This window comes from Neolamprologus brichardi, chromosome 18 (assembly GCF_056152115.1).
Source record: "Neolamprologus brichardi isolate AB-2024 chromosome 18, ASM5615211v1, whole genome shotgun sequence".
Taxonomy (NCBI): Eukaryota; Metazoa; Chordata; class Actinopteri; order Cichliformes; family Cichlidae; genus Neolamprologus; species Neolamprologus brichardi.
In genome coordinates this window covers 1,064,175-1,091,132 of record NC_142121.1, presented here as the reverse complement: position 1 = coordinate 1,091,132, position 26,958 = coordinate 1,064,175, and the positions used below count along the sequence as shown (strand labels likewise).

General features: G+C 44.7%; 2 protein-coding genes across 5 annotated transcripts in view; one reads left to right on the top strand and one right to left on the bottom strand.

Annotated features, from left to right (window-relative positions):
- LOC148097218 (uncharacterized) overlaps positions 1-26,958 on the top strand; it is a 532,237-nt gene that overhangs the window by 111,207 nt on the left and 394,072 nt on the right. The window lies entirely within an intron of this gene.
- LOC148097228 (uncharacterized) lies at positions 9,143-12,607 on the bottom strand. The gene is made up of 2 exons (XM_087831910.1): positions 12,289-12,607; positions 9,143-10,748 (listed from the first exon to the last, which is right to left on the bottom strand). The coding sequence occupies exons 1-2, from the start codon at positions 12,458-12,460 to the stop codon at positions 9,964-9,966; spliced, it is 957 nt and encodes a 318-aa protein (XP_087688036.1). The 5' UTR covers positions 12,461-12,607; the 3' UTR covers positions 9,143-9,963.

Genomic DNA, 26,958 nt, shown 5'->3' with positions numbered 1-26,958 from the left:
ATGCAGGGAAGCTGGAGCCTAATGAAATATGAGCTCCACCTGAAAGTGAAGATGCTGCTACTAGTGTGTAAAGCAGGAGGAAGTGAGAGAAGTTCAAATCCAGATCAGAGAGGAGGAGCAGAGATTCAGGGAGGAGCTGAGCTGTTACTGAACTAGAAGAGAGAGAAACCTCCACATTCAACAGAGTTCAACACAAACCATAAACTTTACCTTCATTCAACATGTTGTCTTTGGACTATTTTGCACTTTCTTTACTGATTCTCACCATTCTAACAGGTACGTTACTATCTGTGTGTTTAAAGAAAGACATTTGAATTGTGATGATTTATAAAAGAATAAAACATGTTTCTGTTCCTTTAGGTGTCAGCTGTGAAGATCTCACTCCAACCAACAAAGAAGTGTTCAGTGTAGAAGGCAGCACTGCTACTCTGTCCTATAAATACTCCAAAGCTGCTGATGGTAGAGATTCCTTCTTCTGGTATCGACAATATCCTGGAAAATCACCAGAGTTCCTGATCTCTCACTCGGGAACAGGAGGGAAAATATCAGATCCAGTTCTTGGAATCACTTTTAATGTGAACAATGATCAAACACTGATGACTCTTCAGATCTCCTCTGCTGCAGTGTCTGACTCTGCTGTGTACTACTGTGCTGTGAGGCCCACAGTGACAGGAAACAGCAAAACTCTGTACAAAAACCTTTGGAGCAAAGACAACAGAATACTCCACAACATCCACTAGAGGGAGCCACACACTGTTAAACCTCTGATTCTGTTACTGTGACTGAAACTTCTTCTTCTCTCTGGTTTCAGTTGTGAAAAACACAGTTTGTTTTGTGCCACCACATGTATGTTACTGAATCTACATCACTGTAAATGAGCTCTGACACACTGACACAGCCTCATTTCTCTGTATAAGGAAACTGTCAGGGTCCCTGAGTCATCAGGATTTTGAGTTTTGTAATTTCATTATTTGTTTTTGGGTTTTAGAAGTAATTTATGCTCCTCGTTTCTGTTCATAATGTTTTGGTTTCTTTGTGCTTTTGAGTTTTCCTGATCCTTTTGTTGGTTCTCTGTTGTGGTATTTGTGTCTCTAGTTAGTGATAGAGGACTTCAGGTTGATTGTTTTCCTTTCCTGTTCCCTTTCTGTTTCCTCAGTCTCATCCCCGTGTCTGTCTCTCTGTGTCCTGTCTCCATTTTTTCCCTGTTTAGTTGTGTCAAGTTAATCTTGTCTCCACATTCTGTTATGTTCCTCTTCCTGTTTCATTTTGGTGACTGCCCTCTGTCTCGTATTTAGTTTGACTTCCTCTCACCTGATGGGGCGATCGTGGCTCAAGAGTTGGGTAATTGGAAGGTTGCCGGTTCGAGCCCCGGCTCGGACAGTCTCGGTCGTTGTGTCCTTGGGCAAGACACTTCATCCGTTGCCTACTGGTGATGGTCAGAGGACCCGGTGGCACCAGTGTTCGGCAGCCTCACCTCTGTCAGTGCGCCTCAGGGCAGCTGTGGCTACAATGTAGCTGCCATCACCAGTGGAATGGGTGGATATGTAAAGGGTTTTGGGGTCCTTAGAGACTAGTAAAGCGCTGTACAAATACAGGCCATCATTGTGTTGGTCGCCATCAGCTGTGTTCCCATTTGTTCCTTTTAAGACAAGATAAGATACATTTATTAGTCCCACAAGGGGAAATTTCATGTTAAGGCTGCCGACCTATTGCACGCAATGGCGGCGCCATCTTACCCTCCAACTATACATACATTACACAAAACATCACATGGGGAAGACAGGTCAGAGAGGTCTAATAATGGAAATGCACCACATGAGGAAAGACAAGGAGAAAAAATAACTCCCCCCAGACTGAGCTCCAACAGGGAGATCAGTTTGAGAACAGAAAAAACTCCTCTGCACATGAAAACCTCTTAATACACCAAAGAAACACATGACAAGCAGCAGGGGTGGGTAAAGGGTGAGAGACAGCCAGTGTAGACAGCACATCGGGCCTGCAGCATAAGTGCTGGTCTCCTTGATCCACCGTCAGCATCGGAAGGGAATAAGCGTCAAAGGCGTTTGGAGGGGGGATGAGTGTGTATCAGTGTATATGTATGTGTGTGCGTGTCCAGAGGTCCTTCGCCCTGCCAGGCTAAGTAAACGGTCTTCCAGCCAACCCAGGTGGCCTTGCATGGGATAGGAAGAACAGTCTAAACACAGTCGTTATCAGGGTGTTTTTGTTCAGCTCCAGCCTTGAGACCGCAGCTGGCGCCGAAGGGATAGCCGCATGAAGTGATGGTGGTTTTTACTTTAGTGCGAACAACTCATGAGAATTTCAAAGCAGTTCTAACAGACCAACACTGGTCTCTCAATCTCCCGTTGGAGAGCCGTGAGCTTCTCCATGATGTTATCAAACTTACGCTCCGTGATGTTGTCATTCTTGTGCTCAAAGAGCCGATTCTGAGAACTCATGACCGCCGAGAGCTTCTCCAAGATGTGACCCAATTTGCGCTCAGAGGTCTTATTCTGAGTGTTCACGGCAGCCGCAAGCTTCCCCAAGATTCGATCTGTGCTGCACTCAATGAGCCCATTCTGAGAAGTCGCGCCTTGTCCCATTGTTTCAATCCCAGCGGGCAGCTGTGGTGGGGCGTGGTCTGCAGTGCCTTATTCACACCACAGCAGCCTCGTGGGGGTTTGAACAGCCGGTTCCGCTCTCTTAATTCTCCGATAAGTCAGGGCCAAGTCAGCTCCGATCAGCAAGAACCCTGTTACCATGGTTCCGAATAGGTAGATATCTTCAGTGTCCTCGATCGACAGTCCCGCCAGGCACACGACCCTCCATTTCTGCCACCCGTCCATCGTGTATCCGGCAGGGAAAGCACCTCCAGGACACTCAGGCTCACCCGAGCCCAGACTTCTCGTTGAGAAAAGGGTTCAATTACATTCAGGGACATGTTGATCAAATCCATAATTCTTCTTTTAGGTTTTAGAGAACAGACTGTGAGAGACTGTTCCAGGGAAAGTAATACAAAAAACACGAGACTAGGCAAGGACACAAGAGGCTAAGCAGGGAAGCTAAGGGAGAGGAGGAGGAGAAAAGTGTGACGGCCTTCGTCAAGAGGCAGAGCAGAGAAATCCCCTTGTTATCCCACATGTCTGTATTGTCACAGTCTCCCTCTGATCATTATCATGCTGACTCAAAGCTTTGTGTTTTTCTGCTCTGTGGTTTCCTTAGACGTGTCTACTCTGATTCCTCGTTCCTGCAGGAGCTTTGGGTCTCTTCTTATTCCTGTGAATAATCAGCATTGAAGCAGGTTTTTGAGTTCAATTCTCCTCTCCTGAGTCCTGCGTTTGGGTCCACTTCCTGCCAACCACACAACTGAAACAATGTTTACCAGCAGAAATGGATCAGTCAGGGGAAACACTAAAGTGAAACGACTGGTTAGTAAATCAAAATAAAGCAGGAAGAAAGGAAAATATGACCTGGAGATCAGGTTCATGTGAGACAATCAGCTCCGTGTAAAAGTGACGAGGTACACCTTTTTCTACTTCAGCTTCCAAGCAGACAGACCTCATCGTCATTTTCAACGTGGTCATGAAGAATAGTTCTCCAGTTTTCTGAAGGTTTTTTGTTCAGAAAGTGTTTTTGTTTCGACTTAACAGTGAATAATTAATTATCCATTAAATAATTTCCCCTAGGGATCAATAAAGTATTCTGATTCTGATCCATCCATTTTCAGCTTATCCAATTCAGTGATGCAGGGAAGCTGGAGCCTAATGAAATATGAGCTCCACCTGAAAGTGAAGATGCTGCTACTAGTGTGTAAAGCAGGAGGAAGTGAGAGAAGTTCAAATCCAGATCAGAGAGGAGGAGCAGAGATTCAGGGAGGAGCTGAGCTGTTACTGAACTAGAAGAGAGAGAAACCTCCACATTCAACAGAGTTCAACACAAACCATAAACTTTACCTTCATTCAACATGTTGTCTTTGGACTATTTTGCACTTTCTTTACTGATTCTCACCATTCTAACAGGTACGTTACAATCTGTGTGTTTAAAGAAAGACATTTGAATTGTGATGATTTATAAAAGAATAAAACATGTTTCTGTTCCTTTAGGTGTCAGCTGTGAAGATCTCACTCCAACCAACAAAGAAGTGTTCAGTGTAGAAGGCAGCACAGCTACTCTGTCCTATAGATACTCCAAAGCTGCTGATGGAACAGATTCCTTCTTCTGGTATCGACAATATCCTGGAAAACCACCAGAGTTCCTGATCTCTCACTCGGGAACAGGAGGGAAAATATCAGATCCAGTTCTTGGAATCACTTTTAATGTGAGTGAAGACAAAACACTGATGACTCTTCAGATCTCCTCTGCTGCAGTGTCTGACTCTGCTGTGTACTACTGTGCTGTGAGGCCCACAGTGACAGGAAACAGCAAAACTCTGTACAAAAACCTTTGGAGCAAAGACAACAGAATACTCCACAACATCCACTAGAGGGAGCCACACACTGTTAAACCTCTGATTCTGTTACTGTGACTGAAACTTCTTCTCTCTGGTCTCAGTTGTGAAAAACACAGTTTGTTTTGTGCCACCACATGTATGTTACTGAATCTACATCACTGTAAACGAGCTCTGACACACTGACACAGCCTCATTTCTCTGTATAAGGAAACTGTCAGGGTCCCTGAGTCATCAGGATTTTGAGTTTTGTAATTTCATTATTTGTTTTTGGGTTTTAGTAATTTATGCTCCTCGTTTCTGTTCATAATGTTTTGGTTTCTTTGTGCTTTTGAGTTTTCCTGATCCTTTTGCTGGTTCTCTGTTGTGGTATTTGTGTCTCAGGTTAGTGATAGAGGACTTCAGGTTGATTGTTTTCCTGTTCCCTTTCTGTGTGGGAACACATCAGCTGTGTTCCCATTTGTTCCTTTTAAGACAAGATAAGATACATTTATTAGTCCCACAAGGGGAAATTTCATGTTAAGGCTGCCGACCTATTGCACGCAATGGCGGCGCCATCTTACCCTCCAACCATACATACATTACACAAAACATCACATGGGGAAGACAGGTCAGAGAGGTATAACAATGAAAATGCACCACATGAGGAAAGACAAGGAGAAAAAATAACTCCCCCCAGACTGAGCTCCAACAGGGAGATCAGTGTGAGAACAGAAAAAAACACCTCTGCACATGAAAAACTCTTAATACACCAAAGAAACACATGACAAGCAGCAGGGGGGGGGGGGGGGGGGGGGGGGGTAAAGGGTGAGAGACAGCCGAATTAGACAGCACATCCGGGCCTGCAGCATAAGTGCTGGTCTCCTTGATCCACCGTCAGCATCGGAAGGGAATAAGCGTCAAAGGCGTTTGGAGGGGGGATTAGTGTGTATCTGCATGTGTATATATGTGTGTGTGTCCAGAGTTCAGCTGAGACAGTGTCCTTCGCCCTGCCAGGCTAAGTAAACAGTCTTCCAGGTGGCCTTGCATGGAACGGGAAGAACAGACTAAACACAGTCGTTATCAGGGTGTAATTGTTCAGCTCCAGCCTTGAGACCGCAGCTGGCGCCGAAGGGGTATCTGCATGAAGTGATGGTGGTTTTTACTTTAGTGCGAACAACTCATATGAATTTCAAAGCTGTTCTAACAGACCAACACTGGTCTCTCAATCTCCCGTTGGAGAGCCGTGAGCTTCTCCATGATGTTATCAAACTTACGCTCTGTGATGTTGTCATTCTTGTGCTCAAAGAGCCGATTCTGAGAACTCACGACCGCAGTGAGCTTCTCCATGATGTTATCAACCTTACGCTCCGTGATGTTGTCATTCTTGTGCTCAAAGAGCCGATTCTGAGAACTCACGACCGCAGTGAGCTTCTCCAAGATGTGATCCAATTTGCGCTCAGAGGTCTTATTCTGAGTGTTCACGGCAGCCGCAAGCTTCCCCAAGATTCGATCTGTTCTGCACTCAAGGAGCCCATTCTGAGAAGTTGCGCCTCGTCCCATCGTTTCAACCCCAGCGGGCAGCTGTGGTGGGGCGTGGTCTGCGGTGCCGCGCAGGGAGGGCGGACGCACCTGCACGGCATCCTTAATCACGCCCGCCTAGTTAAAAACACGGGGACTCAGGGGTTTGGGTGTGTTGTGGTGTGATGTGAAATCAATAAAATGGCTCTAAATTATGATCTTTGGTCCCGCCGTGTCTTATTCACACCACAGCAGCCTTGTGGGGGTTTGAACAGCCGGTTTCACTCTCTTAATTCTCCAATAAATCAGGGCTAAGTCAGCTCCGATCAGCAAGAACCCTGTTACCATGGTTCCGAATAGGTAGATATCTTCAGCATCTTCGATCGACAGTCCCGCCAGGCACACGACCCTCCATTTCTGCCACCCGTCCATCGTGTATCCGGCAGGGAAAGCACCTCCAGGGCACTCGGGCTCACCCGAGCCCAGACTTCTCGTTGAGAAGGAGGAGCAGAGATTCAGGGAGGAGCTGAGCTGTTACTGAACTAGAAGAGAGAGAAACCTCCACATTCAACAGAGTTCAACACAAACCATAAACTTTACCTTCATTCAACATGTTGTCTTTGGACTATTTTGCACTTTCTTTACTGATTCTCACCATTCTAACAGGTACGTTACAATCTGTGTGTTTAAAGAAAGACATTTGAATTGTGATGATTTATAAAAGAATAAAACATGTTTCTGTTCCTTTAGGTGTCAGCTGTGAAGATCTCACTCCAACCAACAAAGAAGTGTTCAGTGTAGAAGGCAGCACTGCTACTCTGTCCTATAAATACTCCAAAGCTGGTGATGGGAATGATTATTTATTCTGGTATCGACAATATCCTGGAAAACCACCAGAGTTCCTGATCTCTCACTTAGGAACAGGAGTGAAACTGTCAGATCCAGTCCCTGGAATAACTTTTAATGTGAGTGGAGACAAAACACTGATGACTCTTCAGATCTCCTCTGCTGCAGTGACAGACTCTGCTGTGTACTACTGTGCTGTGCAGCCCACAGTGACAGGAAACAGCAAAACTCTGTACAAAAACCTTTGGAGCAAAGACAACAGAATACTCCACAACATCCACTAGAGGGAGCCACACACTGTTAAACAACTGATTCAAGTCGAGACAAGTGAGCAAGATGTCCTGAAACTTTTCCATGTGTCCCTGCTGCAACAGACCTGAATAAAATTAGTAGGTCATTTACAACACTATAGGCTTGAGGAGATCTGCGAAGGAGATCTGAAAGAGATCTGAAGTGTAACCTTGCGCCAACCTTGGCTCAAGGTTCCACTTCACTATGCATTATTTGTTTAAACAAATAATAGAACCTTGAGGTAGATTCTGTATTTAGCTGGCAGCCAAGTATCAAAGTAATGCTCTCTTTCAGATCTTTAGATCACAAGAAAGTTTTGCGTTTAGAAATGCTCCTGAGCTGTAAAAAACTGCCACGAACACCTGAGTTTATTTGTTTGTTCAAGGTTCAAGATTCTTTATTTGTCACATGCATAGTTATACAAGTATAACATAGTGAAATGTAACCTGACATGCTCCTCGACATGTGCAAAAAAAAAGGGGGGGTGGGGGTTAGAGAAAGAGCATTCTAAGGAGCTTGGAAAGAAAAGCGTCTGGACTTGTTTAAGTTGCTTGAAGATGTTTCACCTCTCATCCGAGAAACTTCTTCAGTTCTAAGGGTCAACCACCGCCTCTGTTCAAAGATGGTCGCTCACAGTGGACGTAAATGGCTTCTTTCACTGAGGCCGGATGGCTTGGGGATAGAAACTCCTCTTGAGTCTCTCTGTCCTTGCCCGGATGATGCGGAACCTTCTGCCGGATTGCAGAAGTTGGAACAGTTCGTTGCCAGGATGGGACGGGTCCTTCAGTATCTGCGCTGCTCTAGTCCGGCATCTCCTGGTGTAGGTGTCCTGAAGTGGGGGGAGAGCTGCTGCAGGATTGGTCACAGGTCACAGATATCGGACTACTCTTCAAAGAGGAGGGAACTGGGATTCATAGTACGTGCAAAGAAAAAACATGAATACAGCTAAAATGCAAAACCGGCTTATTTAAATACATGTATTCTATCTAAAAACAACATCCCATGTGATCATCACAGATTCGGTTTGAAAATTCCAGCGGAAAGCTTCCATTATTAGGAATTATTCAAGACCTCTTGTCATTTTCAGGTATTTTCTCTCGTTCATTTTTACATCGAAAAAATGCTTTGAGTATGACGCTTATGTGTAAGTTTGTTTGGGAAGGTCTGTAATCGCTAATCTGCATGTCAGACATTACTGCCACTTTCCCACACGGTCAGTCTCTTTGTTAGTCCAGTCAGCTTCTCGCCCACCTTCTTTGAGCCAATCAGGTTCCAGAATATCGAGATATGAATTTTGGCCATATCGCCCATCCCTAATCTGAAACATCTTAAGGACCGAGCTCAAGTGGCTTTATAATGACAGCATTCAGGTGGGAGGAGTCCGAGTAATGAAATAGAGTAATGGCAGGTGGGCTTCAACTTAATGCATGCAGAAGCTAACAGAAATAACCTATAAAAATCTATTCAACGGTTAGAAAGGATACAAGTACAACGCAAGTAAACCATTATCTTCATTTAACCCTAGTCTATTTTAGTCCATTTTTTAAACCCTCTCTTGTAAAGTGGTGCTGGATGAAAGATGAGCTCTGGAAGGTCCCCATGATGCAGGGAAAACACCTTTTCCTCACACTGTGCTGACGAGCAGAGAAACACCTGTGCAGCTAAAGGAACGAGGTCTTTGAGCAAGGCTCGAAGATTCCAAGGGACACAATCATCCCCTCGAAACTTTCTGCTTTACTACTGTCAAAATATTCATCCATTAGTTACTGCAGTGTACATAAAACACAACAAAACAAAGACCCTCCCCCATGCTGGTCCTGCCTACCCAACCTGATGATCCCATTAGCACAACACGCCTACATTCTTACAAAACTCAAAAGTTAAAAAACGACAAAAAACAAAAATGAAAAACTATGTCATCCTTAATGAATGGAATAACCAAAAGTGATACAGTGAGATGCAAAAGTTTGGGCAACCTTGTTAATAGTTATTATTTTCCTGTATAAATCGTTGGTTCAGTTAAATACATCATATAGGAGACACACACAGTGATATTTGAGAAGTGAAATTAAGTTTATTGGATTTACAGAAAGTGTGCAAGAATTGTTTAAACAAAATTAGGCAGGTGCATAAATCTGGGCTCCACAAAAAAAGATATGAAATCAATATTTAGTAGATCCGCCTTTTGCAGAACTTCCAGCCTCTAAACGCTTCCTGTAGGTTCCAATGAGAGTCTGGATTGTGGTTGGAGGTATTTTGGACTGTTCCTCTTTACAGAACATCTCTAGTTCATTCAGATTTGATGGCTTCCAAGCATGGACAGCTCTCTTTAACTCACACCACAGATTTCAATAATATTCAGGTCTGGGGACTGAGATGGCCGTTCCAGAATGTTGTACTTCAAATTGAGTTTCAACTTTGCCACAGAGAAATATATCAATAAATAAAACAGCTAAAATTCATTTTTTGACAGTCACCATATTTTTATTGACACATTTGATGAGAACAGATTAACCCTATAACACCCTCAGTATCATATTTGCTACATTAGTTTCTAAGATCTCTATCTCATCAAAACAAAAACATCAAATGTATCAAAAGTGAAACAAAAAGTATATTTCTATTATATATCATAAACAACATGACATTAAAAATGTGGATTTTGTTGTAAGGGTTATTAAACATCTCAGCCCCCCTCAAAAAAATATTTTTTTTTTTAGAATTGATGGATTGGGTCGTACAGGGTTAAATCTGCCTTATACATGATAAACATGGAATTTAAAGGTATCTAAACTCTGAAAGTACTCATGTGAACCTGTATAAATTCTCAAATATTCTTCCACGCTTGGCTTCTCGGACATTGTTCTCTAAATGTTTCAAGACTACGATTTCTCACCTGTGTGAATTTTCATGTGGCGCCATAAATGACTGCTAGATGTGAACATTTTCCCACATGTTGTGCAATGATACGGTCTCTCACCCGTGTGTGTTTTCATGTGGCGCCATATATGACTGCTAGATTTGAACATCTTCCCACATGTTTTACAATTATACGGTCTCTCAACTGTGTGCGTTCTACTGTGTGCCGATAAATGACTACTACTTGAGAACACTTTCCTGCATGTTTTACAATGGTACGGTCTCTCACCTGTATGCATTCTCATGTGTATGGTCACAGCACTGCTTCGCGTAAAACTTTTCCCACATATTTTACAAGAATATGGTTTCTCACCTGTGTGGATTAACTGATGTCGAGTCATTCTGTACTTGTACTTAAATGATTTTCCACAAAGATTACATGTTATAGACTCTTTACCTGTGTCATAATTACTCTGACTTTCTAAGTTACTATTTGTCCCTGAGTCTAAATTCCTACTTCCTCTGTGATTTTGGCTCTCATCTATAGGAGAGGTTTGAGAAGGGAGCTGGTTACTGTTTGCTTCTGGTTCATGGTGGTCTCTTTCCTCAGCAGCAGTCACAATAAAGGTATCAATCTCCTCCTTCAGTCCAACCTGCTCACCCTCCTGACTGGTGCAGAGTTCCTCCTGTTCCTCTTTAATATGTGGAAGTTCTGGTTCCTCCTGGTGCAGAGAGTTCCTCTCCTGGCTCCAGAGCTGCGGCTCAGGAAGAACCTCCTCGTCCTTACAGACAGGCTGCTGTGGGAGTTCTGGCAGGACAAAAATCGCCGACCTTTAGTTTTTATGTAGCCCGGCTGCTCCCACTGATGACTCATTAAATTAAGGTAAATACAACCACATTGCTCCTATTTATAAAAACAAAAAAACAAAAACACACAGCCCCCAAACAAAAAATGTTATATTTCTACAACATCTAACAGCACTATGTTGGTAATTTGTTAGCTACATTAGCCGCTAGCATACACATTGTGATGTGAGAGATTTATGATATTTGGAGCGTGTAGTTAGTGTGTAGTGTAGTCAATAGCTTTGTTGTGTGTGTCGAAACAATGATGCAACTGCTGAATGTCACAGTTGCTGCCAAAAAGCCACCAAAGGCAGATTACACAGCAAACGCTACACCTCCGGCTGTCAGGCCTGAGGCTAAAAAAAAAAAAAGAGAAGATACCAAACAAAGCAAAGTAAACTTTTTCTTTTTTCTTAACGGTGAAATGTAGAGGAAAAATCAAAAGTAGTTAAAATGGCCAATTATTCCGTGGACCCAGAGGGTTAAATATACATCCTCTATGGTTACTCTGGTATGAATGACTCTCAAGTACTTTATGGTAAATAATACAATATTGTAGATATTGGAGAAATTCTAGATTGAAGCCTTTAGTTCAACATATAAACGATTACCTTTGACCTTAATCGGGTTTAATTTAATGCTGTCAGAGAAAATCTCATGTGCTCTTCATGCAGCTGAAGCTGTGCATGTCTGAGATCAGCAGCTTTCTGAAACAGCAAACTAAGTTACTGGAGAATCTTGTCTTCGTTATCATTCCCCTCGTATGTTTTACTACTTCGATTTCAGCGTCTTCACCACACAACTGAAACGTGCAGTTTACTTTGTGTGCACTCAAATGTAAGCAAGTCAACTAGCGCCACCTGTGGCCAAGTGCCATAGTGCATGATGTTGATAGAGCCAGATTACCTTCTGACAAACATCCGGCTCTGGCTCTATCAACTTCTCTTTGCTCTTGACGAAGGTGGCCGCACTTTTCTCCTCCTCCTCTCCCTTAGCTTCCCTGCTTAGCCTCTTGTGTCCTTGTCTAGTCTCGTGTTTTTTTGTATTACTTTTCCCTGAACACTCTCTCACAGTCTGTTCTCTAAAACCTAAAAGAGGATTTACGGATTTGATCAACTGGTCCCTAAATGCAATTGACTCCCTTTTCTCAACGAGAAGTCTGGGCTCGGGTGAGCCTCAGTGCTGAAGATATCTACCTATTCGGAACCATGGTAACAGGGTTCTTGCTGATCGGAGCTGGCTTGGCCCTGACTTATCAAAGCGGAACCGGCTGGATTGTTTGGGAAGCAGTTGTTTTGTTTTATTTATTTTTAAATTGAGCCTTCAACTGCTTAATAAATTTAAGAAAATCCACTCTGAGCATATTTTTCTTTTCTCTCTAAATGAACCCAACATTGATCGTCACCAGACTGCAAAAGATGCAGTCGAGTTTTTATTAACCCTCACAATCATAAACGTCCCGCAGAGCTGTGATCAGGCTCCTCCCTCAGAGGGACACTCACCTGTCCTGTGCAGCTTGATTTCGGGTTTCCAGGTGATATCCAGCAGTCTGCGCTGACGGTCGATCTCTTCCTCGTACTGGACGATCGTTTTTTCAAACTCCAAGAATATTTGTTCAGCAGCAGCAGTTAGTCGCTCGTTGATAAACTCTCTCAGATACTGAACTGAAGGCATTGTTGCTGACACAGCTCACACACAACACAACAGAAGAGTCTCTGCTCAGGCACACAAGAGGAAAGCTAACAGTATTAGCGCCTTTTTTGTTTAGTTCCGACTGGTGTCACGTGATAAAGCTCCGCCAGAGCGGGACTGTTAACGCACCTCTCTCTCTCTCTTATTAATGAATGTAAAGTATTACAGAGAGTCAGTGCAAAGCCGCTAACACCACACTGATGTGCGGACTCTTTTCGGTCCCACACTCTCGGCTCTGTTCACACACGCGCCTTTCCTTTCTTTATTTCCGCTTGGTGTCACACGGTTGTTGTTCCGGCAGAGAGCATTTACCTTTAACTGTTCCGCTATCGAAGATTCCTCTCTGTTTCAAATCAGTTTTAGCTGAAAACAATGTTTTTCTACATCCATGAAAAACAAGAAGATCACAAATATTATCATTTGAATTTTGCTTTTCTGTTTTGAAATTATCTGAATGGTTTTCTTACATTGAACTTTACCATGATTCCTATCTTGAATCCACTGCCCCCTTAAACCGATCAATGGATGGTGTAAGATACAGCAGTCATCATTTCACTGAAGACCTCGGAAGCCTTGACATGACTGGAAAGACTGAAGCAGTTCACATATGTTTTTGTCATTGGGTTGATGACAAAGATGAAAGAGAAAAGAAGCAGGAAACAGGAGCTGCTGTGGAGGCACAAAACTATTTGATTGGCTGAGATGAACTGAAACTGTCAAAATGTAATTGGCCCCGCCCACTGAACCTTGGTCATTGTGCTGCAGTGGAAGAACATTGTTCATGTGCTGTCTGTCTGGCTTTAATAACTCCAAAGACATGTTGCTGCACCTCTTTTTGCTTCTATCTCACATTATAGGTGAGTTTAAGAACAGGATTAAAGTTTAGTTGAAGCTGCTGCATTAAGCAGATATACAGACTGCATTTCACTACTTTTCTTCTTTCTTTTTCCAGGACTAACAGCTGGAGACTCAATCACTCCTCAACAACCTGAACTCACTGAAACAGAAGGAGAATCTGTCACACTCACATGTCGCTATGAGACAAGTGCAAGTTACCCACGCCTTCACTGGTACAGACATGATTCTGACCTTCAAGCTCCTCATTTTATACTCTGGAAAGGAGCAAAGGACAGCACAACTGAATATATTCCTGATAATCGATATGGATCCCAAACATCACCTACATCAACTAATCTGACCATAGCAGCCCTAACCCTGGCAGACACAGCTCTCTACTACTGTGCTCTACAAACACAGTGATACAAAGTGTAGAAGAGGCTGTACAAAAACCTGAACACAGATATCTGACTACTCTTCAAAGAGGAGGGAAGTGGTATTCAAAGCACAGCTTCATATCAGATGGATTCTGCTAATTCCTGTTTTATCAGAGTCACTGTGGTTACAGCTGCTAATGAAACACTGTGGGAGGATTCACATGAGCAGCAAATCCACATCAACCACAAACCAACTGCAGGAACGTTCAGACACAATAAAAACTGTCAAACATCAAAAGCTGCTCATTTACACTATTTTATATTTAGTGGATGAGGACATGCAAAAATGCAGCAGAAGCAAAATAAACAGAGTAACAGAGGTTTATCTCTTTAAGTTAAAATCTCTCACATGAAGCTAAAAGTCCAACCAGGAAGACCATCTCATGCTTGTTCCATTTATTCTCTTTGATATGATAAACTTGTGTCAGGTTGTTGAAACCAATCAGCTACAAATGAATCTTTAAAGTCCAGTGTTGATGCTGGTTTACACGTGTACTTCTGCTGTTTAATACATGAGTGAGATTATTCTACATTCTGCTAAATATTTCAAATATTCAAAGCTCTCTTTATTTACAGGCTCCACAGAAACCAGGGCCAAGCCGATCCAGAAGAAGCCGCCTTTGGAGGAGGAGCTACAGCAGTGAATATGAAAGGCTTCATTTAGGAGCTGAAGAGCTGCTGTGTTCTCTCTATTGTTCATTCAGTCCAAGAGAAAATCATGTTGCTGCTTTTCATTTGGATGATGATCGTCTCCTTTCAGACTGGTGAGTCATCAAAAGATGGAGTGAGATGTAAAAGGAGATGATGGACATGAAAATATTTGGATGTTGTTTGAATTGATTCACTTTTTATAAACTAAGTTTAAAGATGCAGAAACATGATGGTGAAATATGTCTTTGTTGTTTTCAGGATCCTCTGAGGATTTACTGACACCATCTAAAGATGTAGTGATGAGTTTGGAAGGAGACACGGTGACTCTCTCCTGCAAATATTCAGGCTCTGACACTTACTTCTTCTGGTACAAACAGAAACCTAATTCACATCCAGAGTTTCTCATCGCCTACTATTCAGAGAAAACAGAAAGGATGAAGTTTATACATGACGATCAAAAAAAGGAGTTTCATCTGGAGATCTCCTCTGCTGCAGTGTCTGACTCTGCTGTGTACTACTGTGCTCTGCAGCCCACAGTGACAGGAAACAGCAAAACTCTGTACAAAAACCTTTGGAGCAAAGACAACAGAATACTCCACAACATCCACTAGAGGGAGCCACACACTGTTAAACCTCTGGTTTGTTAGCACACAGGAGGGTCTCAGTCTTGTTTAAGAGGTTTAAAGTTCAAGTTCTGGATCCAATGAGGTCTGTCTAACAAATCCTTTTTATGCTGCAAAGAGAAACTACCAGTTTCAGTCAAACACTCATGAGAACTGTGGCCTTGTCAAAGTGAAAGACACTGTAGAACCTTCAGGACCTTTATTATGTGTATATTTACATGTAAATCTATTTATTTAAGCCTGTCTGTATACTTAAGGGTCCATGTGAATTAGAGAAAATCCAAAATAAAGTCAAACTTGTGAAGCCAATTATTGTTTTTTAAAGATGTTAAAGGTGAATGTTGAACAAACTTTCCACCCTGGAACACTTCAAACAAATCATTAAAACCCAGAATTACCATGACATTCATGCTCATGATGAGATTATATCAACTTCTGACCACCACACCTCCTACTCTGCTGTGTTTCAAGCTGATTGAAGAGGAGGAAGTTTAAAAGAAGGAGGTGTAACAGAGAAGTGAAGCTACAAACCAAAGAGGAGACACAGAGATTCAGGGAGGAGCTGAGCTGTTACTGAAGAACAGACGAGAGAGAGAAACCTCCACATTCAACAGAGTTCAACACTCAGAAGATTCACTTTATTCAACATGTTGATGCTGGACTGTTATGAAACGTCTCTGTTAATGATCATGATTCTAACAGGTGCATGACAATCTGTCAAAAACTGCTTCATCCCAATGTTTACATGTTATTGATGCTTTCTTTTATATACAACACAGCATTTAACAGATTTCTGTTTCTTTAGGTGTCAGCTGTCAACAACTCACTGCAAGCAAAACTGAAGAGTCCAGTTTGGAAGGCAGCACAGCTACTCTGTCCTACAGATACACCAGACAAGCAGCTGGAGGTGATTATTTCTTCTGGTATCGACAATATCCTGGAAAACCACCAGAGTTCCTGATCTCTCACTTGGGAACAGGAATGAAAATGTCCGACCCAGTCCCTGGAATCACTTTTAATGTGAATGAAGATCAAACACTGATGACTCTTCAGATCTCCTCTGCTGCAGTGTCTGACTCTGCTGTGTACTACTGTGCTATGCCGTCCACAGTGACAGGAAACAGCAAAACTCTGTACAAAAACCTTTGGAGCAAAGACAACAGAATACTCCACAACATCCACTAGAGGGAGCCACACACTGTTACACTTCTCTGGTTTTGGGTTATGTAATCGTTTCTGTTTGTTGTCCATCTGTTAGCAGTCAAGCTTCCAGAGTTTTCAAGATGTCATCTTCACATTTTCTGTGATGGTTGTTACCAATAACAGCTTAAGGTGATTTAATTTAGGTTAAAATCGGGTGAAGGTCACACCAACTGTGTAAATCAGTAAACACCGCAACGTGTCATGGATCGTCTTTGAACAATAGTATAGTAGGCCGGGGAGGACATGAGGCTGGTTAAGCACTTGACCTTAACATTCATTGTTAGCACCCGAGATCAAAGTCTCTCTACTAAAGGCATCTAATGATGTGTTGTGATTACTAATAGCAACCCAATTATAAAATAATGACATCCTGTATGAAGGACAATTTTTGACAGGTGACACAGAACTATAAATAAAGAATTGGAAGATTATTGTTACGGCTCACGTTATTGAATATTTATAATCATATAAATAAATATAATGTGTTTTGGTTTACAGTATTTTTAGGCAGGTCTCGAATGGAGAGTAGCCTTTGGTGGAGGAGGTTATGGGCAGACTCCATCCAAGTAAGCTGGCTGCTCCAGGTCGTCTGTGTTACGTCCCCTGGCTAGTCTAGGGGGTTGAAGGGACGAACATAAAGGTGGATAGAGAAGGAGGAGCCAAGATGGTAAGTGTAGAAGGTTTATTTAATGCTGGTGATGAGATTTGGGTTCAGACTGAGGTGTAACGTCAGGGAGAACCAACATAACAAACAAAACATCCCTGATGTAGAAATAAAAGAAATGTACCTAACTCCAAAGAAACAAAATATACAACCTATAACCATAACCTACCTAACAACACATAAACTAGGGGTGCAACGATACTCGTATCGATATTGAACCGTTCGATACAGTGCTTTCGGTTCGGTACGCATATGTATCGAACAATACAACATTTTTAATTTATTTTATCAACTTTCCTTCTGACGGTGCTGTCTGTGTTGAGCGCTCAGTGGATCTGCGCTCGACAGTGCAGCCTAGGCGGAGTAGTCGAACACAGATTCACTGAGCGCAGGGCAAGCTAGCTAGACAGAAGTTAAGCTCGTTGCAACATGGCAAATTGAACCTCCCCCACCCTCATTCAGATCTGGCGTCTGGAACTATTTTGGTCTTCATGTGACGTATGACCCTGAAGGTAAGCGAGTCATGGACTAAAGTAAAACAGTATGTCGGATGTGCCAGCAATGCTCAATTACATGAGTGGGAACTAGTGTGTTAGCGCAGTTAGCTCGTTAATGTGTTGACGCTGTCCAGCCCCACACACGGGGTAATCCGCGGTAGCTCGTTAACGGAGATTTGCCGTGTTGTGGCGTTAACCTCATTTCAGATTAAGGCTGACAGCACTAGTGGGAACACAACGAATATGACTGCACATTTACTCCGACATCATCCTAGTGCAAAGACAAGTGGAAGCAGACAAAAACAACAAGCACGCATACAAACTTTACCGAGTCATTTAGACAGCTGTTAGCACATGATTCTCCTTATGGGGACCTGATATGTTTAATATGCTGCTGAGAATATAGCCCAGAAGAAGCGTATAGTATAGCTTTTATTTTGGAAAGAGACATTTCTCTGTAATAAACTCTCTTTTCCAAAGATGAGTGATTCCTCAATCAGATACAGGGCTCGCAAAATCGCTAGCGATTTTTCCAGTCGGGCTGCCCTGCTCTGCTCGTCGGCCTATCGTAGGAAGGAAAAATATATGTCAATGCTTTTGCATTCTTTCGGAAATGTAGCTGGGTAATTATGTCATTGGCATCGGTGAGCCACTGTCAATATGTGACATATTGAAATCGCGTTTGAATTTGCACTTGTTTTTTGCTTTCACTTTGCAATCGCGCGAACTGTGTATAGAGAGCGACAGCACTGATTGGTGAGTGATGGTAATTTGCGCACCAATTCCTCTGGCATCGTCTTATCAATCGTTAGCTTACTATGCAAACATGACAAGTGAAATCTCCCGCAGCAAGCTTAAACATGTGAGAGGTGGATCGCGCAGAGAATCGCTGAGCGTTATGTGAATGCGTGTGTAAAAGCAGCAGGATATATATTTTAGTTCTGCTGAGCCAAATAAGACAGGTCAGGCTGAAGAAGTGACAGCCAAAGAAAAGCTTACCACAAAACGGAAAAGTTATGACAAATCAGACTATAAGGCAAAAAGAAAGTGCAGCTTTATGGTTTCATGGACAAAAGAATTTCTGTGGCTGCAATATGACGAGCTAAATAACCAGGTCTACACATAAGTGGTCCGCAGGTGCGCATTCGCTGTCAAAATAAAAAACGCGCACAAGATAAGAAGTTGCAACGCCTGTTTGCATACATAAGATTTTCAGGAGGAGGACAGACATTTGTTTAGAACTCATAAAGATGTCGAAGAAGCTCCTTTAAGCAATTACTTTGGTGTTCCTCCACCTCCAAAGAAATGTCAGGAGTCCGAACCACAAAAGAAGCGCGTATTCTCGGAAAAGTGGTTGCAGGAGGTGAGCTGGCTTCAAACAAATGATGAACGCACAGAGAGGTGGTGCAGAATGTGCCGTGAAAATTTAATAAATGACAAATTAATAAAAAGGCATGAACATTTTTTTGTATCGAAAAAATATCGAACCGTGACACCAAAGTATCGAACCGAACCGAACCGTGAATTTTGTGTATCGTTGCACCCCTAACATAAACAGGAGAAAACAGGGTCCATCCATCCATCCATCCATCTTCATCCGCTTTATCCGGGGCCGGGTCGCGGGGGCAGCAGCCTAAGCAAAGAGGCCCAGACCTCCCTCTCCCCAGCCACCTCCTCCAGCTCATCCGGGGGAACACCAAGGCGTTCCCAGGCCAGCCGAGAGATATAATCTCTCCAGCGTGTCCTGGGTCTGCCCCGGGGCCTCCTCCCGGTGGGACATGCCTGGAACACCTCACCCAGGAGGCGCCCAGGGGGCATCCTTACCAGATGCCCAAACCACCTCAGCTGGCTCCTTTCGATGTGGAGCAGCAGCGGCTCTACTCTGAGCCCCTCCAGGATGGCCGAACTTCTCACCCTATCTCTAAGGGAGATGCCAGCCACCCTTCGGAGGAAGCTCATTTCCGCCGCTTGTATCCGCGATCTCGTCCTTTCGGTCACTACCCACAGCTCGTGGCCATAGGTGAGGGTAGGGACGTAGATCGACCGGTAAATTGAGAGCTTCGCTTTTACACTCAGCTCCCTCTTCACCACGACAGACCGGTGCAGCGTCCGCATTACTGCAGCTGCAGCCCCAATCCGTCTGTCGATCTCCGGCTCCCTTCTCCCATCACTCGTGAACAAGACCCCGAGATACTTGAACTCCTCCACTTGGGGCAGGACCTCATCCCCGACCCGGAGTGGGCACTCCACCCTTTTCCGGCTGAGAACCATGGCCTCAGATTTGGAGGTGCTGATCCTCATTCCCGCTGCGTCACACTCGGCTGCGAACCGCTCCAGTGCGAGCTGGAGGCCCTCACCCGATGAAGCCAACAGAACCACATCATCCGCAAAGATCAGAGATGAGATCCTGAGGCCACCAAAGCGAAAGCCCTCCACCACTTGGCTGCGCCTAGAAATCCTGTCCATAAAAATTATGAACAGAACCGGTGACAAAGGGCAGCCCTGGCGGAGCCCATCACCCACCGGGAACGAGTCCGACTTATTGCCGGCAATGCGAACCAAGCTCTTGCAACGGTTGTATAGGGATCGAATGGCCCGTAGCAATGGGCCAGACACCCCATACTCCCGCAACACCTCCCACAGGACACCCCGAGGGACACGGTCGAATGCCTTCTCCAAGTCCACAAAACACATGTAGACTGGTTGGGCAAACTCCCATGCACCCTCAAGTATCCTCGAGAGGATGAAGAGCTGGTCCAGTGTTCCGCGACCAGGACGAAAACCGCATTGTTCCTCCTGCATCAGAGGTTCGACTAGCGGACGAACTCTCCTTTCCAGCACCCTGGCATAGACTTTCCCGGGGAGGCTGAGGAGTGTGATCCCCCTGTAGTTGGAACACACCCTCCGGTCCCCCTTCTTAAAGATGGGGACCACCACCCCGGTCTGCCAATCCACGGGTACTGCCCCTGATCTCCACGCAACATTGCAGAGGCGTGTCAGCCAGGAAAGCCCTACAACGTCCAGAGCCTTCAGGAACTCGGGGCGGACCTCATCAACACCAGGGGCTCTGCCACCAAGGAGTTGTTTAACTGCCTCAGTGACCTCGCCCCCAGAAATTGGCGGGTCATTCCCCTCATCCCCAGACTCTGCTTCCTCCTTGGAAGACGCGTCAGTGGGATTAAGGAGGTCCTCGAAGTATTCCTTCCACCGCCTGACAATTTTCTCAGTCGACGTCAGCAGCGCTCCGCCAGCACTATACACAGTGCAGGTAGAGCACCGCTTTCCCCTCCTGAGACGCCTGACGGTTTGCCAGAACCTCTTCGAGGCAGTCCGAAAGTCTTTTTCCATGGCCTCTCCGAACTCCTCCCACACCCGAGTTTTTGCTTCAGCCACTGCCCGAGCCGCATTCCGCTTGGCCTGTCGATACCTGTCGGCTGCCTCCGGAGTCCCACAGGCTAACCAAGCCCGATAGGATTCCTTCTTCAGCCTGGTGGCTCCCTTCACCTCTGGTGTCCACCATTTGGTTCGGGGATTACCACCACGGCAGGCACCAACCACCTTGCGGCCGCAGCTCAATGCAGCAGCTTCGGCAATGGAGGCGCTGAACATGGTCCATTCGGACTCGATGTCCCCCGCCTCCCTCGGACTGCTGTTGAAGCTCTGCCGGAGGTGTGCGTTGAAGATCCCGCGGACTGGGGCCTCTGCTAGTCGTTCCCAGCACACCCTCACTACGCGTTTAGGTGCACCAGGTCTGTCCAGCGTCCTCCCCCGCCACCTGATCCAACTCACCACCAGGTGGTGATCAGTTGACAGCTCAGCCCCTCTCTTTACCCGAGTGTCCAGAACATATGGTCGCAGGTCTGGTGATACGATTACAAAATCGATCATCGACCTACGGCCTAGAGCGTCCTGGTGCCACGTGCACTTATGGACACTCTTATGTTCGAACAAGGTGTTCGTTATGGCCAAACTGTGATTAGCACAGAAGTCCAATAACAAAGCACCGCTCGGGTTCAGATCAGGGAGGCCGTTCCTCCCAATCACGCCCCTCCAGGTCTCGCTGTCGTTACCCACGTGAGCATTGAAGTCTCCCAGCAGGACAACAGAGTCTCCAGGTGGAGCACCTTCCAGCACCCCCCCCCCCCCCCCCCCCCCCCCCAGGGACTCTAAGAAGGCTGGGTACTCCGAACTGCCACTCGGCGCATAAGCGCAGATGACAGTCAGGACCCGTTCCCCGACCCTAAGGCGCAGGGAACAAACCCTCTCGTCCACCGGGGAAAACCCCAACGTACCGGCAGCAAGCCGAGGGGATATTAAAATACCCACCCCAGCCCGCCGCCTCTCACCAGGGGCAACTCCAGACTGAGACAGAGTCCAGCCCCTCTCCAGGAGACTGGTTCCAGAGCCCAAGCCGTGCGTAGAGGTGAGCCCGACTATATCTAGCCGGTACCTCTCAACCTCACGCACTAACTCAGGCTCCTTCCCCACCAGAGAGGTGACATTCCATGTCCCTATTGCCAGTCTTGGCAGCCGGGGGTCAGTCCGCCAGGGCCTCCGCTCCTGGCCGCCACCCGGCACACAATGCACCCGACCCCTATGGCGCCTCCTGCGGGTGGTGGGCCTGCGGGAGGATGGGCCCATGTCTCCTCTTCGGGCTGTGCCCGGCCGGGCCCCATGGACTAAGGCCCGGCCACCAGACGCTCGCCCTCGGGCACCCTCCCCGGGCCTGGCTCCAGGGCGGGGCCCCGGTAACCCTATCCCGGGCAGGGTAAACTGTTCCCTCTGTGTTTTTTTCATAGGGATCTGAGAAAACAGGGTGTCAAAGCAAAAGGCAGCTCTCCCTACAAGCAGTCTGAACATGAAAACAACAATGCTCATACACGTTATAAAGGCATGCAAGCCTGCACAGGTATGGCAACCAAAATGGCCAGAGGGCACAGAAGCACAGCTCCACAGGCCTTAAGTAGTGCTCTGCTGATTACCAATCAGCTGGACTCTGCGCAGCATCCAATCAGGACAGAGGAGGTGGAGCCTGGACAAAACAAAGGGTTATTAGGGAGAAGAGACATCCTTCTGGGGGATGTAACATCTGGTTGGAAGAGATGAGATAACACAGGGTGTTTTCTAGCTCCTGGTTGGTTGGTTCAGTCTGACCGTTTGTCTGGGGATGTAAACTGGAAGACAGACGCACCTTTGTGCCAACGGTTGAACAGAACTCTTGACAGACCTGGAAGTGAACTGTGGGTTGGAAGAGGTCTGAGGAAGCTGGTTGGTGGTGAGCTGGAAGACTCTCGGACATCCGTCATGAGAGATGGCTACCACAACGCTCCTTGCAAAAATGTTATTGTGCGGTTCATTCCCTGGTGTCAGGTGACATCAAACTAGCAGCTTTAGAATCAGCGCAAAAAGGGCGTAAACACAAAGCGAGGACCCGCTTACAGCCCCGACCGTGTCCGTGCCGTCGGGTGAGAAAGTCACATCTCACTGATTCTGATCCGTCGGTGGGTCCAAAAAAATACATTTATATTAAAAAAATCGATTCAGGATTTTAATGATTCGATATCATGTTATCCAAGCCAGAATCGATTTTAATAAATCGATATTCCAAACACACCCCTAACTCCAACCGGTGATTGTATTGCATTCCCAATCAATGTTAGGATTATGGACCTTTAACGAAGCGTGACCCAGAACTAACAGGGTACCAGGAGCCTCGATGAACAAAATGGTTTCCTGACAGAACCAGAGAGTAGCCTGGTTAGTGATTTTTGCTCCATCTACCGCAGAAACCTGTAATGGCGCCAGAAGGAGTTCCAGGGGAATGTTGAGCTGAGTAACCAGGGAGTGACCTAGAATCAACTAATGGATGTACGGAGTGAGTGTTGGTGTTTAGTGAAATCTTAGCTAATAGCATGAATCTGGGCAGGGAAAATCTGCCAGAATCCTTGTGACTACTAAGGGACGTGGCCGTTTGGCTGGAGGGACAGTTGTGAATCTAAATGGTAAATGGCCTGTATTTGTATAGCACTTTACTTAGTCCTTAAGGACCCCAAAGAGCTTTACTCTACAATCAGTCATTCATTCACACACTGGTGATGTCGAACTACATTACAGCTACAGCCGCCCTGGGGCGCACTGACAGAGGCGAGGCTGCCGGACACTGGCGCCACCGGGCCCTCTGCAGTCTGCCAGCAATGCAGACTCTCTTATTTTTGGACTGAAGCAGCACAGAGCTGAAATATGAGCTCCACCTGAAAGTGAAAATGCTGCTACTAGTGTGTAAAGCAGGAGGAAGTGAGAAAAGTTCAAATCCAGATCAGAGAGGAGGAGCAGAGATTCAGGGAGGAGCTGAGCTGTTACTGAACTAGAAGAGAGAGAAACCTCCACATTCAACAGAGTTCAACACAAACCATAAACTTTACATTCATTCAACATGTTGTCTTTGGACTATTTTGCACTTTCTTTACTGATTCTCACCATTCTAACAGGTACGTTACAATCTGTGTGTTTAAAGAAAGACATTTGAATTGTGATGATTTATAAAAGAATAAAACATGTTTCTGTTCCTTTAGGTGTCAGCTGTGAAGATCTCACTCCAACCAACAAAGAAGTGTTCAGTGTAGAAGGCAGCACTGCTACTCTGTCCTATAGATACTCCAAAGCTGCTGATGGGAATGATTATTTATTCTGGTATCGACAATATCCTGGAAAACCACCAGAGTTCCTGATCTCTCACTTCGGAACAGGAGGGAAAATGTCAGATCCAGTTCCTGGAATAACTTTTAATGTGAGTGGAGACAAAACACTGATGACTCTTCAGATCTCCTCTGCTGCAGTGTCTGACTCTGCTGTGTACTACTGTGCTGTGAGGCCCACAGTGACAGGAAACAGCAAAACTCTGTACAAAAACCTTTGGAGCAAAGACAACAGAATACTCCACAACATCCACTAGAGGGAGCCACACACTGTTAAACCTCTGGTTTGTTAGCACACAGGAGGGTCTCAGTCTTGTTTAAGAGGTTTAAAGTTCAAGTTCTGGATCCAATGAGGTCTGTCTAACAAATCCTTTTTATGCTGCAAAGAGAAACTACCAGTTTCAGTCAAACACTCATGAGAACTGTGGCCTTGTCAAAGTGAAAGACACTGTAGAACCTTCAGGACCTTTATTATGTGTATATTTACATGTAAATCTATTTATTTAAGCCTGTCTGTATACTTTAGGGTCCATGTGAATTAGAGAAAATCCAAAATAAAGTCAAACTTGTGAAACCAATTATTGTTTTTTAAAGATGTTAAAGGTGAATGTTGAACAATCTTTCCATCCTGGAACACTTCAAACAAATAATTAAAACCCAGAATTACCATGACATTCATGCTCATGATGAGATTATATCAACTTCTGACCACCACACCTCCTACTCTGCTGTGTTTCAAGCTGATTGAAGAGGAGGAAGTTTAAAAGAAGGAGGTGTAACAGAGAAGTGAAGCTACAAACCAAAGAGGAGACACAGAGATTCAGGGAGGAGCTGAGCTGTTACTGAAGAACAGACGAGAGAGAGAAACCTCCACATTCAACAGAGTTCAACACTCAGAAGATTCACTTTATTCAACATGTTGATGTTGGACTGTTATGAAACGTCTCTGTTAATGATCATGATTCTAACAGGTGCATGACAATCTGTCAAAAACTGCTTCATCCCAATGTTTACATGTTATTGATGCTTTCTTTGTATACAACACAGCATTCAACAGATTTCTGTTTCTTTAGGTGTCAGCTGTCAACAACTCACTGCAAACAAAACTGAAGAGTCCAGTTTGGAAGGCAGCACAGCTACTCTGTCCTACAGATACTCCAGACAAGCAGCTGGAGATGATTATTTCTTCTGGTATCGACAATATCCTGGAAAACCACCAGAGTTCCTAATCTTTAACTTGGGAACACAAAACACAACAAATTCCAAACTTTCTGTCAGAATGGTCGATGACAGAAACGGTCTGAACCTTCAGATCTCCTCTGCTGCAGTGACTGACTCTGCTGTGTACTACTGTGCTGTGAGGCCCACAGTGACAGGAAACAGCAAAACTCTGTACAAAAACCTTTGGAGCAAAGACAACAGAATACTCCACAACATCCACTAGAGGGAGCCACACACTGTTAAACCTCTGATTCTTGTGTCATTGGACTGATGACAAAGACAACAGAGAAATGAAGCAGTAAAGATCAGAGACAGAGACAGAGCTGCTGTGGAAGCACAAAACTATTTGATTGGCTGAGCTACTAAACTGGCCCCGCCCACTGAAGTTGAGCTCATCCAATGACATTATTTGTTGGTCATTGTGCTGCAGTGGAAGAACATTGTTCATGTGCTGTCTGTCTGGCTTTAATAACTCCAAAGACATGTTGCTGCACCTCTTTTTGCTTCTATCTCACATTATAGGTGAGTTTAAGAACAGGATTAAAGTTTAGTTGAAGCTGCTGCATTAAGCAGATATACAGACTGCATTTCACTACTTTTCTTCTTTCTTTTTCCAGGACTAACAGCTGGAGACTCAATCACTCCTCAACAACCTGAAGTCACTGAAACAGAAGGAGAATCTGTCAAACTCACATGTAGCTATGAGACAACATCAGATTATGCTAACCTTTATTGGTACAGACATGATTCTGACCTTCAGGCTCCTCAGTTTATACTCTGGAAAAAAGGAAAAGGAACTGCAGGTCAATATATCCCTGATAGAAGATTTGACTCAGAAACATCACCTACATCAACTAATCTGACCATAGCAGCACTAACCCTGGCAGACACAGCTCTCTACTACTGTGCTCTACAAACACAGTGATACAAAGTGTAGAAGAGGCTGTACAAAAACCTGAACACAGATATCTGACTACTCTTCAAAGAGGAGGGAAGTGGTATTCAAAGCACAGCTTCATATCAGATGGATTCTGCTAATTCCTGTTTTATCAGAGTCACTGTGGTTACAGCTGCTAATGAAACACTGTGGGAGGATTCACATGAGCAGCAAATCCACATCAACCACAAACCAACTGCAGGAACGTTCAGACACAATAAAAACTGTCAAACATCAAAAGCTGCTCATTTACACTATTTTATATTTAGTGGATGAGGACATGCAAAAATGCAGCAGAAGCAAAATAAACAGAGTAACAGAGGTTTATCTCTTTAAGTTAAAATCTCTCACATGAAGCTAAAAGTCCAACCAGGAAGACCATCTCATGCTTGTTCCATTTATTCTCTTTGATATGATAAACTTGTGTCAGGTTGTTGAAACCAATCAGCTACAAATGAATCTTTAAAGTCCAGTGTTGATGCTGGTTTACACGTGTACTTCTGCTGTTTAATACATGAGTGAGATTATTCTACATTCTGCTAAATATTTCACATATTCAAAGCTCTCTTTATTTACAGGCTCCACAGAAACCAGGGCCAAGCCGATCCAGAAGAAGCCGCCTTTGGAGGAGGAGCTACAGCAGTGAATATGAAAGGCTTCATTTAGGAGCTGAAGAGCTGCTGTGTTCTCTCTATTGTTCATTCAGTCCAAGAGA

Excerpts from the sequence above, each read along its gene's own strand:
- LOC148097228 (XM_087831910.1), bottom strand. The coding sequence starts at position 12,460 with ATGCCTTCAGTTCAGTATCTGAGAGAGTTTATCAACGAGCGACTAACT. Across the intron at positions 10,749-12,288 it reads AATCAAGCTGCACAGGACAG|AACTCCCACAGCAGCCTGTC; the intron begins GTGAGTGTCCCT and ends TTGTCCTGCCAG.